Source organism: Crinia signifera, chromosome 12 (assembly GCF_055691185.1).
Source record: "Crinia signifera chromosome 12, ASM5569118v1, whole genome shotgun sequence".
NCBI classification, from domain to species: Eukaryota; Metazoa; Chordata; class Amphibia; order Anura; family Myobatrachidae; genus Crinia; species Crinia signifera.
Genome location: NC_139228.1, coordinates 24,939,640 through 24,965,104, shown reverse-complemented (window position 1 = coordinate 24,965,104; position 25,465 = coordinate 24,939,640). Strand labels below are relative to the sequence as shown.

Below are 25,465 nucleotides of genomic sequence, written 5' to 3'. Positions count from 1 at the left end.
TGTACATGTCATGTTGCAGACCGAGCTATAAAAATGAGTTAGAAGCCAATTGGTTGGTATGAGCAACGTCTCCACTTTCTCTCTTTCCAAGAGGAGATAATTCTCCTGTAGGTCTTGCTTATACTTCAGCTACTAGGGTTCTTGTCATTGCGCAATAACCCTGTGTTATTTCTCCACTTGGTATCCAGTGCAGTAAGCTGTGGTTCTGTATTAGCGGTGTTCTATTCAAAAAAAGAACCCAGCTGAAGATGAGGTCCAACGCTGCCTGGCTGCCCACGTGCATACACCCTGCAATTCCTAGAACCTTTTACTCGCACTTTGTTATCTCCTCTTGGTTTGTATGTCTTACGTGTTCAGTAGCAATTTGCTATGAAAAAAAAAATATAACGAGGCAGATCTTTTCTCAGACATGCGCAATGTTTAGCTGTGCATTTATCTTGTTCACGCTGTGGGATGCAAGATAAAGAAGTGTGATGTTGGTGAGCAAGTAGTTCCGGCATCTTCAGTGTTTGTGCGGCAATTTGTGGCAATCTCTTTGAATTTAACTATTGTGCTTTGCCTGAGACTTTATGGGTGCGATTAATCTGTTTCCAAGTGGGCAATGTGAGCAGGAGTGTGGTTAAACATTTTTTTTTTGTAAATCATGAAATACTCATGTTGACATTTTGTTTGTGTCGACCTTTTGAAAACGGCAACCCAATGCATGTCAACCTTTTTTTTTTGCTGTGTCAACATCTTTCCTGCCGACCCACACTGTTTGAATGAATGACTGTCGACCTTTTCACTGTCGACTGCTTGCCAAGAAAAAGTGCTGTAACCTGTAGCAACCGATTTTTTTCTTTGTTTCTCTACCTGGCTTCCTAAGGACCCAAGAGGTGTCTGCTGTATGTCAGGTTTTCTAGGCAAAATCTCGGGATCTCTCAGCTTGCTTGCCACACATCAGATCAACTTTCATCCAACTAGTTGGTTGGATGGAATAAAAATCTGGTACCGAATGGGAGCAAATGTAATTTTAATTCAGTAATTTGGTCAGAAAATGTGGAAACGGACAAAACCTGTCGCTCAGACAAAGTAATGTAGTTTGATCTGTTTGATTTCATTAATTTCACTTAATGTTTTTGTCCATTTTCCTGGGTTGCTCTTTGTCATTTGCACCCATCCAGTCCCAGATCTTTATTCCATCCAACCAACTAGTTGGATGAAAGTTGATGTGTGGTCAGCATAGATAACTGTCCTCTGCGTTTGGCATTGACTTCAAGCTGTTAATGTCCGTTAGTTGTTGTTAACATCTGTACTTGTCTTTATAACATCCATACTTGTACTTGTCATAATACAGTACGTCACAAGCAAAATCCTGTAACATTCACCACTGCGGCTCTGTGAGGTTTTGTTTATGCTTGTTGCATTTTATACTGTAGATGCAGAGTTCATATCGCAAAGCCTACCAGGGTCAGCAAGGTATGCTGTATTAAAAATATTTAGGGGCTTGATTTATCACCACCCACATCATCAGACGCGGATGTACTGTGATAACATCGGACCAACTCGTAATGAGATAATCTGTTAACATTGCACGGTTGTATCAATTATTGTATGCAGGGATAGAACCTGCATTAAAGTTGTCGTTTTCACCGCCAGCACCCCCTCCCCAAAGACCCCCACCACCAGTTCTGTTGAACAAGCCCCAGGGATGGGCGCATTGAGCTTCCACCTTCTGTCACCCCCAGTGCTGTAAAGTGAGCTGACAATTTTCAGCATCACTTTACTGCACCTGGAATCACAGAGCAGCAGGGTGCCCTGAAAACCAGCAGCCCACAGCTGAGCAGCAATCACTGGACCCTGGGTATAGGTATACATACTGTATATATTTTTGGTTGTTTTTTTTTTTTTTTTTTTTTACACTGTGATCAGCTTGTGTGGCTATCGAAAGCTGACATTATTATCACATGGCTCACTTTGATTTTTTTTTTATGTAAATTTACCCAGATCGTGCAATTTGCGTACTAACAAAAACAAAAAAGGGAATTAAAGGGATTGGAGCAGTTTGTCCCTAAATCAGCTCCAAAAGCCCTTTACGGTGTTCAGGTGATACTAAAATAATGCAAAAAAGGGAATGAAAACACCTTTTTTGTTTAGGTACTGGTGTATTTTGGCGGCGCCCCCGATGTCCGTCGTACGATGAACGGATCGCATTGCATGCCATGCACCCGATGGCATACGATGCGATGCGATTTTGCCCCCCTATACGATTAAAAATCGTATAAGCACCCTAAAGGGTGCTATGGAGCACCCTAATGGGTGCTTACAATGTTAAATGCACCCCCACGCCACCCCCCCACTATAAACGTGAACCCGAAGCGTGGCGAGCGCAGCAAGCCCGCGAGGGGCGGCGGTACGCGTCCTACGACCTTATCATACCCCCACTATCCACGTCGGCGTGGAGTTGAGAACAGAATAGTGTGGCGAGCGCAGCGAGCCACCGAGCCCGAAGCGTGGCGAGCCCCGCGAGGGGACGCGGATACCTTTACAGGTAAACGCGTCCCTTCGCGGGCTTCACAGGTATCCGCTGCGCTCGCCATGCTTCGGGCTCGGTGGCGAGCCACACTATTCTATTCTCAACTCCACGCCGACGTGGATAGTGGGGGTATGAAAAGGTCGTAGGACGCGTACCGCCGCCCCTCGCGGGCTCGCTGCGCTCGCCACGCTTCGGGTTCACGTTTATAGTGGAGGGGTGGCGTGGGGGTGCATTTAACATTGTAAGCACCCATTTGGGTGCTTTACATTATATAAGCACCCATTAGGGTGCTTATACAATGTTTAATCGCATCGCATCGTATGCCATGTACAATGGCATACAATTTCAAAATTGTATGCCATCGTGCACTATCGTACGATATCGCGTCGCATCGCATACCATCGTATGCGTTATGGTATGCGATGCGATGGGCGCCGCCAAAATACACAAGTACCTTTGTTTACATTATTTTAGTCAAAATTATGGTTCTAAACAGACCCATTAAAAAGTAAGGTCCCACTTGAACCGCGGTGGAATTGTTACACCGCTGTTTGCTGGTTCCCATGTGCGCAGTGGAAGGTTCAAAATATAATAGGTAAAATACAGGGGAAAAAAAAAGAGATTGTTACTATTAAAAAACAAATGCTTTATTATACTAAAGAAAAATATATTCTGCACCCTGGCAGTGTTATCACCATCCTAAGATGCAGAAAAACAGGCCTTTACCAGTTACTCTATTTATAAATGGGAAGAACCTTTAATAAGTCCTCTACAAAAACAGATGCATTTTGCTGAGAAAATACCTTTCTCCCCTCTTAGCAAATACGGCCCCTCAACGTGGAATCTCCTTGTAACCGTATTATATAAGAGTACGGCAGATGTGCTCCTAGTAACTTATTTAATACCCCACACTTGACTTTAACGCATCTGCTTTCTCCAATTACTTTTCCAAGATTGCTTAACATGAATCTGAGGGTCCAAAAGAAAAAAACAATAAAACATTTGCACCGTGGAGATAATTGGCTTCTACTGCATTCTGTTCTTCAAATAAATGATTCATTCCGACAGCGGCAGTCTTGTCAAACAAACATATTTCACAACAGTCATCTTGTCTCTGTTAAATGCCTTCTATTCTCCTTCTAGTCCAGCAGTGAAGATGAATACCATAAAGCTCATCACCTCATCTAAAAGGACACGAGGAGTCTTATGTGAAATACTGTTAATAACATGCAGCTGTAATAGTTCCTATCCAATGGCGGATTTTAAAGTATATGTATTGAATTGTCTCTCGAGATGACAAGAGTTTATCTGGTGCAGGGATCTCCTGCCGCTACTTCCCCCTTAGCATTGCAGCCTATTCCACATCTGCCTGGTTGAACTTGTTGACCTAAGAGACATTGAGAACATTGCCGATCTTCCAGCTGACAAATGCATGTATTACAGCTAATTGCTGATTAGATCTTAGGATTTCACTGTGAAGCAATGTTCATAAATAGCTCTTTTTGCTATACCTTGTGGGCTCATCCTAGAACACCTTCTGTGTACTTTTCCATGACTGCCCCAGCGACAAGCCCACCACTCAGCCAACGCTGTACAAACTGCACCCTCAGGAGCAACATATATTAGACAATCGGCAATGCATGCACTGCAGTGCTAAGACATGGGACAGAGAAGCACCTGGTATATATGTTGCTGTGGCGCACTGTAAACTTCCCACTACACTTGGGCCCACCTGAGCCACTTAAATCCGTGGTTGCTGGAACACAAATAAATCAAAGAGGTTCTGCTCAGATATTAAAAAATACAATTCTGCTCTTCAAGTGGTCTCCTTTGGAGCAACAGGTCCAGTGGATGAAGTGGATGATTCAACTTTACCAATCCTTACATTGATCATCCAATGCATCCATCCGCCTTCTGGTGAACATGAAAGTTGATTTAATTATCCAAATGACCAATGAGGTAGCAACCATTATCGTTGGCCAAGAGAATGGACACCATTCTCCAAAAGAGATTTTAACTGATGTCATTCCATTGTGGTCACTACAACATCTACTACTTTTTTTTGGCAAGGAGGAGACCATTCCTCTCAGGTCACAAGGTTCCATCCATGCAATTCTATGCCTATAGGTTAATGACCAAATCAACAAGTCTGGGCAATCTTTAAAGCTTAAGAAGTGTCCCAAAACAGTATTTCCTGCGTACATGTACACAACTGCCGGCCATTCACTTCTTTGGGAGCCCGGTGGTGAAGAATACAAACATGGCATGTGCGTACGCATTGCTGCTGCGCTCCCATAGTAGTGAATGGGCGTCGCTGCTGTGGCTCCAAATGGAAAGTATGCATAGTGGGAATGTGCATACACACGTGACCCGTTATCGCGTAGTTCGTGTGCTGCGATGTGTAGGTGTGTGGCCTCAACACTGTAGATTTGGGTGCCAACTATGGTCAACAGGACAGCAGTGGTTGACACATGAAAGGATTAACATGGGTTGTTCATGTTTTTTTCCCCCAATCTTATGGACTTTTAATGCTTTATGATACACGTGGACTATGATTTGGAATGGTAAAGGTTGCCCGAAGCATGGTGTGCGAAGGTCCACATCAGCAGTTCCAAATCCAGTCATTGTGGTAAATTTACTAAGATGTGAGTTCTACTGAAGATGCCCATAGCAACCTATCAGATTCTAATTAGTATTTATTTAGAACCTTCTAGAAGGTAATACACAGAAAGGTGTTTGCTATGGGCAAGAACCCATCTTCAATATAACTCTTTGGACATTTACCTCATTGTGTATATGTAACAAGGACATTGGGCCGAATTCATAACGGATTGCAGGAGAGACAATATGGGATGGGGCTAGAGTAGAGCAGGGGGCTTGAGTCAGAAGGCTGCAAGGGGATATAGCTGGAAAGACATTCGGGTCTGAGGATGGATCTGGAGGGAAGCAGGGGGCTTTAGGTAGAGAGACTATAAAGGCTGGGGCTGGAGGAGAGCAGTGGGGCAGGAGTCAGAGGAATGCAGGAGGGCTACAAATGGAGAGACAGTAAATGCTGGAACTGGATGTGGGCAGGGGGCTATCGATGGAGAAACAGTGGGGCCTGGAGCTAGAGGGAAGCAGAGGGTCTGGAGACTGACAAACGGAGAAGGGCTATATGTGGAGAGACTTTAGGAGATGGAGTCATCGGGACACAGGAGGGCTCTAGGTGGAGTGACAGTAGAGGCTGGAACTGGACGGGAGCAGGGGGCTATAGGTGGAGAGACAGGAGAGGCTGGAACAGGATGGGAGCAGGGGGCTATAGATGGAGAGACCATAGAGGCTGAAACTGGATGGGAGCAAGGGGATATAGGTGGAGAGACAGTAGAGACTGGACCTGGATGGGAGCAGGGGGCTATAGGTGGAGACAGTAGAGGCTGGAACTGGACGGGAGCAGGGGCTATAGGTGGAGAGACCATAGAGGCTGGAACTGAATGGGAGCAGGGGGCTATAGCTGGAGAGACCGCAGAGACTGGACCTGGACGGGAGCAGGGGGCTATAGCTGGAGAGACCGTAGAGACTGGACCTCGACGGGAGCAGGGGGCTATAGGTGGAGAGACAGGAGAGGCTGGAACAGGACGGGAGCAGGGGGCTATAGATGGAGAGACCATAGAGGCTGAAACTGGATGGGAGCAAGGGGATAATGGTGGAGAGACAGTAGAGACTGGACCTGGATGGGAGCAGGGGGCTATAGGTGGAGACAGTAGAGGCTGGAACTGGACGGGAGCAGGGGCTATAGGTGGAGAGACCATAGAGGCTGGAACTGAATGGGAGCAGGGGGCTATAGCTGGAGAGACCGCAGAGACTGGACCTGGACGGGAGCAGGGGGCTATAGCTGGAGAGACCGTAGAGACTGGACCTCGACGGGAGCAGGGAGCTATAGGTGGAGAGACAGTAGAGGCTGGAACTGGACTGGAGCAGGGGGAAATAGGTGGAGAGACAGTAGAGGCTGGAACTGGACCGTGGCAGGGGGCTATAGGTAGAGAGACTGTAGAGGCTGGAACTGGACTGGAGCAGGGGGAAATAGGTGGAGAGACAGTAGATGTTGGAACTGGACGGGAGCAGGGGGCTATAGGTGGAGAGACAGAGGCTGAAACTGGACAGGAGCAGGGTGCTATAGGTGGAGAGACAGAGGCCAGAACTGGATGGGAGCAGGGGGCTATTGGTGGAGAGACAGAGGCTGGAACTGGATGGGAGCAAGGGGATATAGGTGGAGAGACAGTAGAGGATGCAACTGGATGGGATCAGGGGGCTATAGGTGGAGAGACAGTAGACACTGGACCTGGACAGGAGGAGGGGGCTATAGGTGGAGAGACAGTAGACGCTGGAACTGGACGGGAGCAGGGGGCTATAGGTGGAGAGACCATAGAGGCTGGAACTGAATGGGAGCAGGGGGCTATAGGTGTAGAGACAGAGACCGCAACTGGATGGGAGCAGGGGGCTATAGGTGGAGAGACAGTAGAGGCTAGAACTGGACAGGAGCAGGGGGCTACAGGTGGAGAGACAGTAGAGGCCGGAACTGGATGGGAGCAGGGGGCTATAGGTGGAGAGACGGGTTGGGATCATTTGGTCTATTGCATTATGGTCGAAAGTCATTAGGTCGAATCCATTAGGTCGACATGCTAAAAGGTCGACATGACTCTAGGTCGACATGGGAAAAGGTCGACATGATTCTAGGTCGAAAGGTCATTAGTTCGACAGGTCATTAGTTCGACAAGGTCATTAGTTCGACAAGGTCATTAGTTCGACATTGTCTATGTCGACATTCACAAGGTCGACATGGGATTTTTCACTGTTTTTTTACCTGAATGTCAACACAGTCGACATGGACACAGTTCAAAGTGCACTGCATCCCCTTGCATCGCTCGCTGCGCTCGCTATGCGTCGGGCACGGTGCCTCGCTACGCTCAGCACACTATTTTATTCTCCCACCACGCCCTAGTGGATGGTAGGGCATGAAATACCGCCTGTCGGCACATGTTGGCTCAAAAAACAGTGAAAAACTCCATGTCGACCTTGTGAATGTCGACATAGACAATGTCGAACTAATGACCTTGTCGAACTAATGACCTTTCGAACTAGAATCATGTCGACCTTTTCCCATGTCGACCTAGAGTCATGTCGACCTTTTAGCATGTCGACCTAATGGATTCGACCTAATGACTGTCGACCATAATGCAGTAGACCAAATGACCGCATCCCGGAGAGACAGTAGAGGCTGGAACTGGACCGTGGCAGGGGGCTATAGGTGGAGAGACAGAGGCTGGAACTGGCCTGGAGCAGGGGGCTATAGGTGGAGAGACAATAGAGGCTGCAAATGGACTAATGCAGTCGGCTATAGGTGAAGACACAGTAGAAGCTGAAATCAGCAATACACAGGAGTGCTACAGATGAAGGTACTGGATCTGGAGGGCTTTAAGTCATATCAAGAGAAATGAGGGCATTTAAACGAGAGAGATTAGAATAATGTCTTATATGTGACCCAGCATTTAAGTGAATAATTGGTAACCCTATGTACTGTATAGTGTCCTTATAAGGCCCATTTGGTTAGATGCTTCTGTAGATATTACAGCTAATGTCTCAGGTGCCTGAAGAAATTTGAACCTTTGATGTTCTGCTCTCTCATCCATGTTCCTCATCAATATGGAGAATGGTTTCATCTTTGCCCAATACTCTAAAGCCTATTTCTAAAACCATGGCTTTTTAACTATAACCATACTAATTGGAAGAGATTTAGGAGTTGCTGAGTGCAGGCTATGAGTATTATACCTTTTTATGCAAAAACTGGGTTTTCCGGAATATTTAAATGAGATGAAAAGGTTTAGGACCCCCGGTCTTACACAGACCTTCTTCACAACATGTACCCTCTTCCAGGCATAGTTATAAGGAAAAATACATATTCAGTCTCACTTCTTATTATTACTCATACTTGCTTATTCTGAGAGGTTCCTGAATTTCGAGGTATCCTCCTGAACGTCAGGTAGAAAAGGCTCAGGTGGTCTACTTTCCCCAATGTGCACCAGGAAGAGACTTGATGCATTCTACATAAGTCCAGGTAACGGCTTGGTAACATGCTAAATTGTAGCCGGTGGGATAAAGGTTTCCTAAAAGTAAAGTGCACCATTTGGTTAAGGTTTTAGATCATTGTTATGAACAATATTAATTAAAATCTAGTAGATGTTATTTAGGCAAAACTGGCACAAAATCTACCATTGAAAGAATAAAATAACACTGGCAGACCTCCAGTCGGTCATTGTACGGAGGTCTTGGGGAAGGTTCGATGTTACTGGATGGCAACTGATGAGTTAACTATGGACTATGGATTGTTGGAGTTTTCACATGGGCAAAGAAATGGGATTATGGCTGCAAACACCCATTTAGGAAGACCTCACAGACAGGGAAATGAGGCTGAAGGACAGTGGTGTATAACGGGTAGTGTGGAGTGAACACTGCAGACAGCAGTGTTGCAAGATGGCATGTACGGTCATGAATAAGGTAACTCACAGCAGGCCTGGAGTGAGGACAACATTATTGATTGGACAACTATATATATATATATATAACTATATATATGTGTGTGTGTGTGTGTGTATGTGTATGTGTGTGTGTGTGTGTATGTATGTGTGTGTGTATATATATATATATATATATATATATATATATATATATATATATATATACACACACACACACACACACACACACACACACACACACACACGATAAAGGAGACAGCCAGGCTGGCCATGTACGGTGACCTGGATACCATTCTGAGCGTGAGTCACTACCAGCTAGTAGTAATGTCTCCTGTTATTATACCAATACATTCCGATAATAGAAGAGTAGTGATGCACTTCAGGGAAATCAGCGAGCAAATGTTGCCTAACAGATTTCAACATAAAGCTCTTTCTACTTTAGGTGTAAAACAAACAAAACCCCTCTTCCACATTGTTTAAGAGAGCAACTCTTCTATTTCAAAAAGAGTGTGGCATCACATTCTGGTCAGTATGGAAGACGTAGGAGATATTCAAAGCCTTCCCACATCTACGGGAATGTGTTGTGGTTAATCGCAGGTGACAATAGCTACTACTAGGACAGGGCTGGCCAAACCGGTCCTCGAGATCTACCAAAAGTCTATGTTTCCCAGACCACCTAGCTGGAGCACAGGTGCAGTCATTACTAACTGTCACATTTCCCAGACCACCTAGCTGGAGCACAGGTGCAGTCATTACTAACTGTCACATGTCCCAGACCACCTAGCTGGAGCACAGGTGCAGTCATTACTAACTGTCACATTTCAAACATGTTCTGCATTCAGTCCTAACCAACACATTCTACAGATTCACAGGTGGCCTGGAAAACATGGACCGTCACTGAACAATTTAACCAAGATATAACAGTATAGGGTTTGCTCTACCGGTGACCATATGGTTTATGAAAACCTAATTAATCATCATCATTTACACTGCATACACACTGAACAATACGTACCTAGTCATCACAGACCTAAACAAAATTTGAACTACGTGTATAGATGATGGGGGCGGTCGTCAACGACCTGCGGGAGCGCGCACCATAAACAATATAGCGGTAACACTAAATGGCGGGCATGATATCAACGATATCATCGTGCATATCATTAGAAATGATCTTATAGTGTGTAGTCAGTATGTATAGCAAAGCGGTTTTATATCTAATTAATATTAACACCCTTTTCTATAATTATTAACTTTTATTGAATATTATAAATAAATTGCGCTAAAACTGCAAACCATACATTAATAAAACACCAGGCTCAAGTAATAAAGCAAAAGGTCAGGGAATAATTACAATTTTCTTTTAGCAGTTAATCAAGGTCATGCAGCCACGCTGGGGGTGTATAAGTAGAGAGAAATGACAATATTTGCAGACACTGGTTACCTCCCCTGTGGGGGATAAAGAGGAAAATCCAGGACTGTCTATGCTTATCCCTTTCCGGTCCAACGTTTAGTCAGGCTCAACAGCCCTAGCGCTAGTAGCAGATCCAATGGTGAGTCACTTTAATATATCATTAACATAGTTCAACATTCATTGAAGACCATTTTTGAATGGTTTAAAATGACAATTCATTTAAACATTTAAACCAGACAGTTTGAATTGCATAAAAAAATTGCAAAGAGTTAATAACAACAATTCACACAGACATATTCTGTTTGGTGCAGATCCTACTATTTTTTTTTTCCAGACGCGTTACCTATATCAGCCCCAAATTATCCCATGCTCCATCCACAGTAAACCCCAATTCCTTCCTTCTCACTTAAATCTAGAGTACAAGTAAAGGCCTTCATTTTCTTTTTTGTTAAATTTTTTTTTACGGGTAACCCACACCAAAGGAGACAATCAAATGTTGCTCATTTGCATCTAGAGTGTGTCCTAATTCAGATGTACTAAGCCTTGGAAAGTGATAAAGTGGAGTGTGATAAAGTACCAGCCAACCAGTTCTTAACTATCATTTTTCAAACACCGCCTGTAATTTGGCAGTAAGCTGCTGACTGTATACTGTATATGTATAAATGGATGTATGTGTCTGTGTGTGTGCATGTATGTATGTATGTATGTATGTATGTATGTATGTTCCAGCATAACTCGGGAATGCATGGAGCAATTTACACCAAACTTGGTACACATAAAGAAGGATTTACAATTTGGGAAAAAATACTTTGCGGGTAAAACACCACTATCAGCCCAGTCGGGGAACCCAGGGGCCCAAAAAAGGGGTCCACTTACTACACAAAGTGGGTCAGGGATACAAAATAAGGCAGTTGCATAAAGTAAAGGGGCTAGAGGATGTGGGTTTAAGAAAAAAAAAAAAACACCTGTGGTCAGACCTAGGAGCTGACCACAGACAGGTATATGCTGGTCACACCGTGGGCATGGCAAACGGTTAATCTTAACACAAAAGAAGGATCAAGTTCAAGTATTGCTAATTGCACAACTGAACCCTGGCAGCGCCGGGTACAGCAGATGCAATTTTTGTAGATTAATTTATCCAGAGTATGCTGCAAAAATATGTGCCATGACTATTTAAAAAAACATTTGGAACTTATGTAGTATCTGGGCGCCCGATTTTAAAATCGGGTCGGAAAAATCGCATCGAATCGCATCCGATATTGCATGCGATCCGATTTTCCATAGGATGCAATGTTAACATAGTCCTGTTCATTTCCCCACTATCCAAGTGGGCATAGAGTTGATTTTATAAAGCGTGGCGAGCGCAGCGAGCCACAGCGCCCGAAGCGTGGCGAGCCCCACGAGGGGCCGCGGATTACCTAAAATGTTTTTCGCGTCCCCTCGCCACGCTTCGGGCTCAGTGGCTCGCCACACTATATAAAATCAACTTTTGCCGAAAATCGTGTCGAATCGCATCTGATTGTATGCCTTAAGGTAAGGCATACAATCACAAAATCGGCAGCCCAGATACTACATAAGTACCAAACATTTAATATAGGTGTTGATAGGTATGATATTTGAGAGGGGCATCTTCAGACATGATGTAATGTAATGTATAATGTGATGAGTCATGGGTGTGGAATGGTCAGATTATTCTGATAATAAAAAAGGATCTTTATATCAGGTTATGGGGAAGTCCCTCCTATTGTCCCTGGGTTGATCGTGTTGCATTACAGAGTGACTTTACAGCTTTACTATGCAAAAAATGCACAAACAGAAGGAAACGTATACACATCTACCAATGTGATTGTCACAGCTCGCTGCTGCTGCGGCTGCGGCTATAAACATCAAATTATTCTATACTGAAGAATCTGAACACATTAGAATCTAGGGGTAAATTTATGAAAGCTAAAAATGAAAAGAGGCGCAAGCACTGGACAACACCAGAAGAACCATAAACCTGATCCATCATGCAAATACTCTAAAGCTCCCCTCCCTACTACTAGCCTTGAATGCAGAAAAGGCCTTTGACCGGGTTTCCTGGTCTTTCCTGACCCACACACTCCATAGGTTCGGGTTCCAGGGACAATTTCTCCAGGCCATTCAAGCCTTGTACCACAATCCTTCCACATCAGTCTCTGCAGGAGGTATAACCTCTGATTCATTCAGTATTTCCAATGGGACCAGACAGGGATGCCCATTATCCCCACTTAACTTCGCATTAATCATAGAACCCCTAGCCAGCCGAATTTGATCCAATCCTGACATCTCGGGTATCTCAGTTGGTAACTCCAACTACAAAATCTCCCTTTTCGCCGATGACGTCCTCCTCACCCTAACCAATCCCTCTATATCTCTCCCCAACCTTTTCCAAGAACTATCCCTATACGGCCATTTCTCGGGTTATAAAATAAACCACGACAAGTCTGAAGCACTTCCCCTTCACATCCCTAAACCCACTCTTGACCTCCTTCAATCTAACTTCGCTTTTTCTTGGCGCAGAGACTCTATAAAATATCTAGGCATCCACCTGTCAAAGACGTATGCCAGTCTATATAAATTTAACTATCCCCCCCTCCTCCGGGCTATCACACAAGACCTTACACGGTGGAGTAAACTCTTTATATCCTGGACAGGCCGCGTAAATGTCATTAAAATGTCTGTGCTCCCAAAGCTCCTCTATCTTTTCCAGACTCTCCCCGTCGCTGTTCCCAAAAACACTCTTGCCACCCTCCAAACCTCCCCCTTCTCTCCAAATACTACCACGCGTCCAAACTCAGTCAATTAGTTGCCTGGCACTCCCCCTGTGATGTGAAAAGATGGGTCGACCTGGAATCTGATCTTGCAAAGGTGCTTTCTGTCTCCTACCTACCCTGGATCCCGCATCAACACAGACCTACTACAGCCCTAGCTATACCCACAATCTCCCTCACTCACTCTGTCTGGGACTCACTTGCCACCAAGCTCTCACTTACCACATACCCCTCCCCCCAGACACCTCTCTGGCAACACCCATTATTCCCCCCTGGCCAATCCCTACACATGGCCACCACATGGTCCTCAGCAGGAATCACACGCTTTAGGCATATCCAGGACAAGAACACTTTGCTCTCCTTCGCCGATCTACAGGAAAAACACCACCTCCCTCACTCCCTCTTCTATCAGTTCCTTCAAATCCGGAGCTTCATCTCCTCCTCACTCTCTAGGACGGGATCTCTTAGAAACCTCACACCCATAGAAAGTCTGTGTGCCCACAGACCTATGGATAAAGGTATCATATCACACCTGTATCACTTTGTCCTCACGCCGGATAGCCCCTCTCTGGAAACCCACGAAACAGCCTGGGAAGCGGATTTGGGGACTTCTCTAGGGGAAGACTCTTGTAAAGAGATTCGACTAGCCATCTCTAAGTGCTCCATCAGCGTAGCTATTAAAGAAACCTCATATAAAATTTACACCCAGTGGTACCTGGTCCCAACACGCCTTCATGCTATATACCCGACCACTCCCAACTCTTGCTGGCGACAATACGGCTGCGAATGAACCTTTTTCCACATTTGGTGGACCTGCCCACGTATTAGGCCCTTTTGGACCATGGTCCAATCTGTCATACACTCAACTATACCAGTCTGCCCCCCATTAACTCCCATCACAATGCTTTTGTGTGCCCCGGTCGACCAGTTACCTACTTTCTCTAATAAACTGATTCTCCACATCACTTGCGCTGCCAAGCTACAGATCGCTAAAACTTGGAAAAACCCTACTCCCACATCACACCAGGAACTACTAAACCGAATCTGGTTTGTCGCCAAAATGGAGTACATAACCAGCCTCCAAAATAACACAGTGGTGAAGTTCCATAAAATTTGGGAACCCTGGTACTCTTCACGAAACATCCCCCTTCCGGGACTTGCCTGAGCTCACCTGCATCCGCACCCTCCCCCTACTGACTGTTACACTCCCTTAGGGCCTCTTACCTTTCATAACCCCTCTCTACACCCACCCCTCTCCACCATTAAATCTCACCCTTCTTTTCCACTGCCCCCAGCACCTTCCCCTCACGCTTCCTCTCCACACTTTCCCTCCCCCCTACTACTCTCCCTCCCTGCCCTCCCCCACCACCGCCGCACACCTATCTATCCCATGCTCCGACATGCTACCCCACTCCTTTTCCGCTTCCCCATCACACCCGTCTTCTTTATACCCCTCCCCTCATGCTCCCCCACCCCTCTTTCTGTTTAACTCTGTTTACTCCAGTACATCTACCTCATGGACCTCGTTTGACATTGGCTCTGTTATATTATCCCCTATCAGCCACCTGGTCCTTTGTTAACTCTGTAATCGATGTACGATTTACTTGTTAATGTTATGCTCTTCATTCTTAAATAAAATATTTGAACAAAAAAAAAAAAATGAAAAGAGGGGATATTGCCCATACAGACCAATCAGATTCGGTCTATCATTTTTCTAGGATGCAATAGGTAAATGATAGACCTATTCTGATTGGTTGGTATGGGCAACATCACCTTTTTTAATTTTTAGATGCTTTACTAAATTTCCCCCCTAGTCTGCATGATGGAGACATGGGGTGAGATTTAATAGGATGAGATATTCAGAAAGTGAGAGATTTTGGAAGAAATGTCCAGTTTTTTTAAAGCGGCAATCATATACACTTCAAAATCAAACTGGTTTTGCAGTGTAAATGATTGCCGCTTTAAAAAACTGGAGATTTCTTCCCAAATCTCTCACTTTCTGAATCTCTCATCCTATTGAATCTCACCCATGGAGCCAGAGTTATGAAATGTGTAGCAGCGGCATTTAGTTGCAGCTGGAAGTATAAGTGACGGGATGGTACTTATCGCCACTCCAAACCCACTGGCCGGGATATTTTTCCTGTCTTTGTCTTCACAAGTCTGAATAACGGAATGAGTAGACAATTAAGTAACAGATGTTTTGGTCTATGATTTTTTTAATGTAGTTAAACTCTCTCAATGTTTGAGTAACAGAAATAATGGTGGTGAAACTGGTCCTTGAGATCTGCTAACAGGTCATGATTTCCAGACCACTTAGCTGGTGCACAGGTGCAGTCATTACTAACTGTCACATTTCCCAGACCACCTAGCTGGTGCCAAGGTGCATACATTACTGTCACATTTCCCAGACCACCTAGCTGGTCAGGGCCGGATTAAAGGGGGTGCACTGGGGTTCAGTACCCCTGGGCCCCCTCTATCTAGGGGCCCCCTGTGTTTGGCATGTATTTAAAAAAAAAAGGTTTTGTGCATGGGACTGGGGTAGTGCTGCAGCTTCACCTATCTGCCAATGTGACAGTGATTAATGGTGCTAAGCATCAGGAACCAAGGCACACTGACTGCACAAGTGTGCAGTGAATTACTGGGAGTTGACTTAGTTCTATGAGACTTTGCACAAGAGGTCAGAGGCTGAGAAGCTTGTGCTGAGCTACGCTTGGTGGAGCTCATCATATGCTTCTCAGGCCCATGGAGGACAGCAACAGCCTTGTCATGGGAGGGTTTTCAATTAGAGGCAGGGCTGAGCCTGTCAGGGCTCCTACAGAGTAAGGTACAGAGGGACAAACACAGGCTCTTCATGTGCTGTAAATATATATATATATATATGTTTATATTACCCCCCCTGCAGTTACCCATTGACCAAGTTTATACTGCCTTTACTCTGTGTTTTGACAGTGTAATATTCTCCCGTGCAGTTTATGGCCAGTAATAACAAGTGGGAGGGGGCCCCCCTGTCTAAAGTGACCCTGGGCCCCCTGAAGGCTTATTCCGGCCCTGTAGCTGGTGCACAGGTGCAGTCGTTACTAACGGTCACATTTCCCAGACCACCTAGCGGATGCACAGCTGTAGTCATTACTAACGGTCACATTTTCAAACCTGATGCATGCATTCCTAACTATACTATAGATTAAAAGCAGGGCCATCTAACCTCTTCTCTGTCTGTCTGTTGTTATGGGATACGTTCATTAGGTCTACAACTACTAGGTCGACAAGCATTGGGTCGACACACCACTAGGTCGACATGCAGCAAAGTCGACATGGGTCTAGGTCGACATGACATTAGGTTGACACAAGCATTAGGTCAACATGAGCTAGGTTGACAGTTAAAAGGTCGACATGGGGGTTTTCACAGTTTTTTGAGCCAACATGTGCCAACAGACGGTATTTCATGCCCTACCATCCACTAGGGCGTGGTGGGAGATAGTGTGCCGAGCGTAGCGAGCTACCGTGCCCAAAGCATGGTGAGCGATGCGAGCGGATGCGGTGCAAGTCAAACTGTGTCCATGTCGACTGTGTCGACATTCGGGTAAAAAACAGTGAAAACCCCCATGTCAACCTTTTGACTGTCAACCTAATGATTGTGTAGACCTAATGTGATGTCGACCTAGACCCATGTCGACCTAGTGGTTTCGTCCCAATGCTTGTCGACCTAGTTGTTGTAGACCAATCGATCCACACCCATTGTTATCCAGTCTTCTTTTATTACCCTTTTGTTCCTAACTTTAAAGAGCAATGGGATATGCTGGCCAGGGCTATTAAAGGAAATGTTAAGAAATAATACATTTATCTAAATGTCATTTTCAAAACATTCTTTAACAAAACCAATCAATCAATCATGAACAAAGCGGTTAGAAAAATGTAAACATGTATAAAAATATAGACATCCAGAGCATAACCTATTATTAAACCCTTTAAGTGCCAACGTTGCTGTGAGAGATCGTCAAAATATCCGCTTAAAATGCCAAAACACTGCTCACAGCGACTTTTTTTTTGGGGGGTGCGATATTTAACTAAACTTCAATCAATTAACTTGGCCGTATTTGTATGTATTTATACTAAAAGAATAGTCGCTGTGAGCGGCGCTGGCATTTTTTGCAGATATTTTGAGGGTCTCTCACAGCAACGTTGACACTCAAAGAGTAAGGAGAAGGGCTAGTAGATGAAGCAAAAGCATAGAATTTTAATGCTCCCCAATTGCCAAAATAAGACTTTATCTAAACACAAAAAGTCCAATGTTCTATGTATAATATTACTTTGGCTAGGTTGGTGGGTTTTTTTTTTTCCAAATCTAAAACACTAATGCCCAATGCAGTGGTTAGTGGCTAAATCCTAACAGGAGGCAGCGATACGGACTTGTTTCATTTTGACAGTAGATCTAAAACCTGTGGACCTATTATATCAAACCCAATGGGAAGTGAAGGGTGTGGCGTCTGCAGCAAGTCACCGTACCATATTATACCACATGCTTCCATAAAAACAAAGCGGACTGATTGTATTGCATCCATCGTATCCTTGTAAGTTTCTGATACACCTTTAGTTTTTGAATTAGTCGTTTCAGTAAAATAAGAACAAAAGATCTTAGAGAAACCATAAGTTTGTATTATTGCATATAAAGATTGTGGCGAGATAATACTTTTCCTATTTACATTAATGAAAGGGGGGTTGCTATTAGATTGCTGATTGAAACCGCTTTTGAAGCTAGTTCTGGACAAGGGTTGAGGCAGGAAACCCAACTCATTGACAGATACTTTCCGCATATGGCACTGAACTTCAAGAGTAATTCCGCACTATTATAGACTTAGCCTAATAGAATAAATGGATTTGAAGAGGCCTTTAATTTCTATTATGTGGTCTTGAAGTATTTAAAATGGTGCATGTTAGCTCTACTTGTAAGATCCAGGAGATCAATTATAAATTACATACTCTTACAGATGTCTTTCTAATCTTTTAAGGGTACCAGACATATGTTGGGAGAGGTTTGATGGAAAAGGAATCTATTTTGCAGCCCTACATTTCTAAACTCCATATCACGGAGACCAAAACAGAAACACAGTTTGACCCCAGACTTCTCATAGTAACTATGGGACAGATGTATTAATCTGCCCCATACGTTTGTAAAATAATGGGTCCCGCTTCTCCTGCATAACGTGGAGAAGCGGGCACCCGTTACTGCCTCATGTATAACCCCCCCCCCCCCCCTCGGCACCCATTACTGCCTCATGTATAACACCCCCCCCCCCAGCTACGATAAGGAGAGCCGTTATGCCCAGCATTAATGTCTCTCCTTATCGGCGCTGCGCGTGCACATTTAACAAAAAAAGGCTCCTCTCCCCCCATTCGTCTCACTGGGCATCCACAAGATCTCGCTTTTATCATGAGATCTCCAGTGCAGCCCGGAGCCAGCAGCAGGGCTAGCGCTGTCCCCGCAGTGGGGATAGGACAAAGCAAGCCCTAGCCCTGGCGCTAATTACTGGGGGGGGGATTGCAGGTGACAGCCCCACCGAGTGTTACTCGCCGGGCTGTCCCTAGCGCATGTTAGGTGCGCTCATAATACATATAAAGAAATGTAATCCCCCCCCATACATCTGCCCATACGTATGTACAAATGTATGTGTCATATTTCTCAACATAGGCATAGGTTTCTCTCAAAGAGGCTGCTATAATAAAACACTCAAGTTATTATGTGGTTTACATTTCAGTAGAGTGAATAAGAGTCAGAATGCGATTACCATTGCGGAAATGTACAGCAGCAACTGTTCCACAGTCCACTTATGTTTTAATGTCAATCACGGTTTACTTGTATTTTTGCTCATCTATGTATTGCCAGGCGCAGCGGAAACCTTTTGGCGCCATATAAATAAACGATAATAATAATAATAATAATGACATCTCTGACATAAGAATCCCCTACTTTGTTTTTGTTATTTTTTTGTGCATTATTCCCTATTCTGGTTAGTTTATAGCAGGGTGAAAATTAATCAAAACTCTTCTTCTGCTTCTAGGATGAACCGGTTGGTTTTTTCACTGGGACCCATGTTCCTCCTCCTTGGGCTTTTGGTACCGAATATTGAAGGAAATAAAAAGGTTCGTGGATCTCAAGGGGCCATTCCACCTCCCGACAAAGGCCAGCCCAATGACTCTGAACAAGGCCAGGCACAGCCAGGAGGTAAGGGTCGAGGGAAAGGGAAAGGACAAACTGTGGTGGCTGAGGAGGTTCTGGAGTCCAGCCAAGAAGCTCTACATATTACTGAGCGGAAGTATCTAAAAAGAGATTGGTGCAAGACACAGCCATTGAAGCAAACCATCCATGAGGAGGGATGTATCAAACGTACCATCCTCAACCGGTTTTGTTACGGCCAATGCAATTCCTTCTACATTCCCCGACACATCCGCCGCGAGGAGGGATCTTTCCAGTCCTGCTCTTTTTGTAAGCCTAAAAAATTTACCACCATGGTAGTTACACTCAACTGCCCCGAGCTACAGCCACCCACAAAGAAGAAAAGAATCACACGCGTCAAGCAGTGCCGTTGCATCTCTATAGACTTGGACTAATAACAAACTAAAGCCTTAAAGTAGAGGACAAACCAATCACCCGATAGACCCAGTTGTTGGACTGTGCCCATGCAGATGGTATGGTCATGTTATCAAACCACAATTCTCCTCCTGTACACTAAATACCCTTCATACCATTATAAATCCTGCTAAGGATCCAGATGAGCGTTGTTCTTGTAAAGATGATGAACTGAATGCTCCAGTAAAGCACAAAGTGCAGTCTTACTTGGAGTATAAAATGCCCCTAGTGCAAGTATCCATGTATACATTGTGTATATATATTATTTATTCACACTTCCATGTTTCTGACGCAAATAACTGGGCCAACGAGATGGAAGTATCTGTCAAAGTAGGCAAAAGTTTGAACCTGATGGACTTTTACAGGTGGTGACTCCCGCACCTGACCACAAAAGAAGGGGCACATATGGGGAAAAACCACTGACTTGACGAATTATACCACTTATTGAAGCAAATGTAATAAAGTTTGTTATACCTGGTTGAGTGTTAAAGACCAGAAATATAGACCATAGTCTCCTGGTTTTTTTCTTTCCCATCTGTGTAGAGGTAATAGTTTCATGCATCACATCATAATAAAAATCAGTAGTCTGTACAAACGTGAATCGTAATTTTATTTAAATGCAAAAATAGAACTAGAAGCAAAATTATTCAAGCTCGTTTGACTGTAAAGTACAACTACTAAAATATAGCAATGTCTTACATTTACGAAGAGCAGTGAAAGCAAAACAGTAACTCCTAGTGGCGGGGCTTAGAGGCCAATTTGGCTCAAATCATACTGATGGGAGGGGAAGAATAACTCAGTAATGCCTTTAAAAAGGTATCAGTGTGGTCATTGTCCATCTAGAGCAGGGATGGGGGCCCTTCGGCCCTCCATCTGTTTTTTAACTACACATCTCAGCATGCCCTGCAACAGTTTTAGCATGGCCAAATAGTAAAACTGTAGCAGGGCATGCTGGGATGTGTAGTTCAGCAAAAGCTGGAGGGTCGAAGGTTCCCCATCCCAAATCTAGAGGGTGGGGGTGAGGGGGTTCAAATTCAGTCCAAAATCTCCCACTCTGAGGAATATTATTGCAGGCGCAGGATTCAGGGGAAGGGAACTACTAACTCCCTCCCCAGGTGACACTGGACATTATCCCCTTAATTAATTCACTGGTAATCCCGAGAATTTTCCGAGCTATGCCTTAATGCCCAGACTGGCAAGCCCGGAAAATTCTCAGGATTGTCAGTGTTTGGCGCCGGCTCCCTCTCCTCCTCCGCCTCACCCACACTCCAGACCCTGGTTTTTTTTAAGGTAGTGCTCCCCCTAAAATACTCGCCCAGTGGGGAGCGCTACCTTAAAAAAAAATAAAAAACACCACTGAAGGGGTTAATAGACATTATACACTGATAGTATAGGCTGTTTCAAACATTTAAATAATATAAATCTGTGCCTAGGAAAATGTTAAACATATCATTATAAAAAATACACAAACATAATAGAACATGAGCTAAGAAACTCGTTCTCCCACCTTATGGTAAGGCTCCTGTCTCTGTTTCCTGGTAGCTGCTCTCTGGTCCAGAGTGCACCGATTGAGGATCCACACACAGCAAACTTGATAGAAGCAGCAGCTACCACTAGACATGTGCAGCAGCTCCACTCTCTATCTGTATAATGTGACAGCAGCTTTAGTAATATTATATACCATTGCTATTGTTATAATTTGAACAACTTCACAAGAGGAGGGGTGTTTCCTTGGCATCTGGAACCCCTCTGCGTTTGCCTATGAGTCTGGGTCAACTCTGTCCTTTCAAACCATTACACGCCTGGGCAGCTTGTGCTCTTGGCATGCCAATGGGATAAGTTTGCAAAGTCCATCAGTTACTCAATTCATTGTTTACAGAAATGCAAATCTTCTACAGTGTGCAGTAACATGACGGTAACATCTATCTTTTGCCACACATTCTCCTCCTGGTCTCACACGGACAATATGCAGACATTGGCATCTCTTGCATCTGCCCACTCGGGAGAGTATCACAAATGGGAGATCTTGCATAGCTTGCAATACACCACATTTATCATATAAATATACACATCTAAATATTGTCTACCTTCATCAAATGTACTTCTATTAACATCAAGTATTGAAGAAAAGACCTGTTTAAACCGCTCCAGCCATTCTGGGGGGAAATCGCGAGTGACTTCAAGACGAGGAAGGATCTTAGCCTCGGCAAGACCTTCATAGGACATGCAGAGAACATATGATGGTTATAATATGCTTAAATTTCAAATACCAAATAAGGCAATGGTAACCAAAATGTTGGCTAGGACCCATTAGAAGAAGCACATACATGTAAGCAGGGTGACTAGGCCGAAGAAGGGCTGTATAAAAGAGATTGTGCAGCTTTTTATTATCCTGGGCAAACCGGTTCTGGCCTGCACATGTTCCACCATCAGAGGCCCTCCATCCTGATGACTTCATAGCACACAAATACCAAGCTAAGAAGTACAGAGGTCCACACCATCCGATGCAGCACACAGAAGGTGATTCTTAAAGTATTGTTAGTCAATTTTAAAACGTATTTATTTTGCGTTAGACCATGGGAAAGACAAGTCTTCTAATCACTTAGTTTGTAGCTAAACCTCTGTGGTCAAGTGCTAACCTAAACAATATAGCAACATTTCCCTCCCTTCCAAATGGATCTGATACGATTTGCCGGCGGTCGGGATCCCGGCGGTCGGAATCCCGACACTGGAATCCCGACCGCCGAAATCCCGACAAGGGGGGGACATGGATCGCCCCCCCTTGCGGGCTCGCTGCGCTCGCCACGCAGCGGGCCCGGTGCCTCGCTACGCTCGGCACGCTATTTTATTCTACCTCTATGGGTGTCGTGGACACCCACAGAGGGAGAAAGTTTCGGGATTTCGGCGGTCGGGATTCCAGTGTCGGGATTCCGACCGCTGGGATCCCGACCGCCGGCAAATTAACTGCATCCCCTTCCAAATGCAGTTAAAGAAAGACAATGATACCAGAATCTGTAACTAATAATTAGAAAGTGTAAAGTGTGACCGGAAAGTACCAGATCACTGTAGAATTAAAATAACTGGGCGGGGTGTCAGATTCCAGACAATAATCACCTGTGTTGCCCTCAAAATTTTGAAATCGTACTTAATATGTCCAAGTCCCACCCTCTGAAAACTCACCCTGCTGTCACTCTTATATCCAGTACAATTGCTGATAGGGGACCAGTGCCTGGGTGTGAATTGCCGCACAGAAAACATCTAGGTCGACTGTAGACTATCAAGCACATGGAAAAGGTTGGCACATGAAACGTTCAATGTCAACACATGCACACGTGGGCCCTCAATTAGCGTACGACATCTCCGTTGTACTTGCAGGGGTGCCTTGGGTTGGTGGACCAAGATCACTGACCTACACATGGTCAGCCATTGAATACCCCATTGCTTTCCTGCCAAAGACTGACTCTTAGACCATGGCCCGCCACCTAGTGACACTAGACCATCAATACTGAAGTGAAAACCGCTGAGTGACCAACAGATCCATTCCTTGCATGCATTTGTGCCTCACTTCTGACCCCCGGACCCTATCTATCCCTTGGAAAAAATCCATAAAGGGCGATGGCCATTGTAATGCAGACGTGATAACTATTTTTCATGTAAATTTGGAAAGTGGTAGTGAATATTTTTACTAAGATGCATTTGGCAAAAGATTGATAAGACCCCTCCTTGGCAAAGAGCTGGAAGCCGGGTGATAGCGTAAGGTTATTAGATGGTTTCGTAGTTCGGGTACCCAGCAGTCAATGTGCATGCATGGCTGGATCCCTCTCCGGTAGAATTTGTTATGTAGTAGCCAATTGACTATTTTGGAAATGCCATTTGGAGATGGCGATATCCTATCGATGGCAAGCATTCTAGAATTGGTATATCTGACCGTATTCTTGGTGCACCTGCATTTCTCTTTTCTTTAATGGTTTTGTCTGCCCTGAGAATCTGCAATACTAAACACAACGTCAGCTTCTCATTTGTTCAGGACATCTAACCAATTATATAGTTAAAGTGTTATTATTCCTGTCCAAGTGGCTTGATTCAGAAAAAAATGTCACGGGGTGGGTGGCGGTGGGGCACCATGACAGGAAAAGAGGGTCATTGGGGTGTGTTCAAGAGCGCTCCTGGTACACATGGGCATGGCCTAGCAACAAGGCACGTGTCCTCAATCGGTATAACAAAGATAACATAATACCTTGTAGAGAGAGAGAGTCGCAGAGGGCAAAGCAATAGGTACTGGGGAGAGGAAGTGGGAGATGGAGAGGCAGTGAGGGACAGGGGAGGATTAGGGTGACAGTGAGAGGCAGTGGGTGACCCCAGGGAATGGGTGATAGGAAGTGGGTGAAGCAGTGGGTGACAGAAAAGCGTGATGGGTGACAATGCAGTTGGTAACAGGGAGAAGCAGTAAGTGACCAGAAGGATGCAGTGGGTGATGCCAGGGAATGGGCGACAATGAAAGTAAGTGGCACAAGGAGGAGGCAGTAGGGGATGCAGAGGATAATGGGGAGAAATCGTACAAGAAGGTGAAGCAGCAAGTGACAGGAAAGGGTGACAAGGAAATGCAGTGGGTGACCCAGAAGATGGGGAGAGAGGAACACAAACAAGGAGAGGACAGAGAACATGGCCGTGGTTTATGGAAAGAGGAAGTAAGTGACAGGGAGAGGCATGGGTCACAGGGAGATAGTGTGTGACTGGAGAGGCAGTGACAGTATGGCAGCAATAAGGTGCTGCAGGCACACATACTGTTACTTACTATTTTGGATCTAGAGTCCGCAACAGAGCAGCATACAGTAGCTGGCTTGGCAGAGTCTGGGAGAAGCCTAGGACATGTACCCTAGCGACTAGGGTAAAATGTACAGTGATGGGACTGTGCTAAACAGTTTGTACCGTGATGTACTCATTACATGACCCATGTCGACATGGTTATAGGTAGACAGGTCATTAGTTCGACAATGTCTAGGTCGACAGTCAAAAGGTCAACATTGGGTTTTTTACTGTTTTTTTTTTTTTACCTGAATGTCAACATGGACACAGTTTAAAGTGCACTGCATCCCCTCGCATCTTCTGCTATGCGTCAGGCGCGGTGCCTCGCTATGTTCGGCACACTATTTTATTCTCCCATCACGCCCTAGTGGATGGTAGGGCCTGAAATCACGCCTGTCGGTACAGGTCGGCTCAAAAAAACAGTGAAAACCCCCATGTCGACCTTTTTGACTGTCAGACTAATGACCTTTCTACCTAGAACCATGTCGACCCTTTCCCATGTCGACCTAATGACTGTCAACCATCATGCTGTAGACCAAATTTATTTATTTTATTTACAGTTTCTTATATAGCGCAGCAGATTCCATTGCGCTTTACAATAGTAGACAAATGACCACATTCCCTCATTACTAGGGAAGAATTGGATCACAAAACCCATGACAACTGCCTTTTTTTGCTGTAAAGTGAGCCACACAAAGCAGTTTTTTAGGCGGTTTATTTTCTTATTTAGAAAATAGGAAACAGTTTTTGTTCAGGGCAGCAAATACAGATTCCTGAATATTTTATGTCTTTATCCTTCAG

The 25,465-nt window shown here is 44.7% G+C and overlaps 1 protein-coding gene across 1 annotated transcript in view; it reads left to right on the top strand.

The window, feature by feature from the left end:
- GREM1 (gremlin 1, DAN family BMP antagonist) overlaps positions 1–20,635 on the top strand; it is a 29,671-nt gene extending 9,036 nt beyond the window's left edge. Inside the window, exon 2 of the mRNA XM_083166009.1 lies at positions 19,290–20,635. Coding sequence (XP_083022135.1) covers positions 19,291–19,839 — 549 coding nt within the window. The 5' untranslated portion in view covers position 19,290 and the 3' untranslated portion in view covers positions 19,840–20,635. The remainder of the gene's footprint in view (positions 1–19,289) is intronic.
- The last annotated feature ends 4,830 nt before the right edge of the window (positions 20,636–25,465 follow it).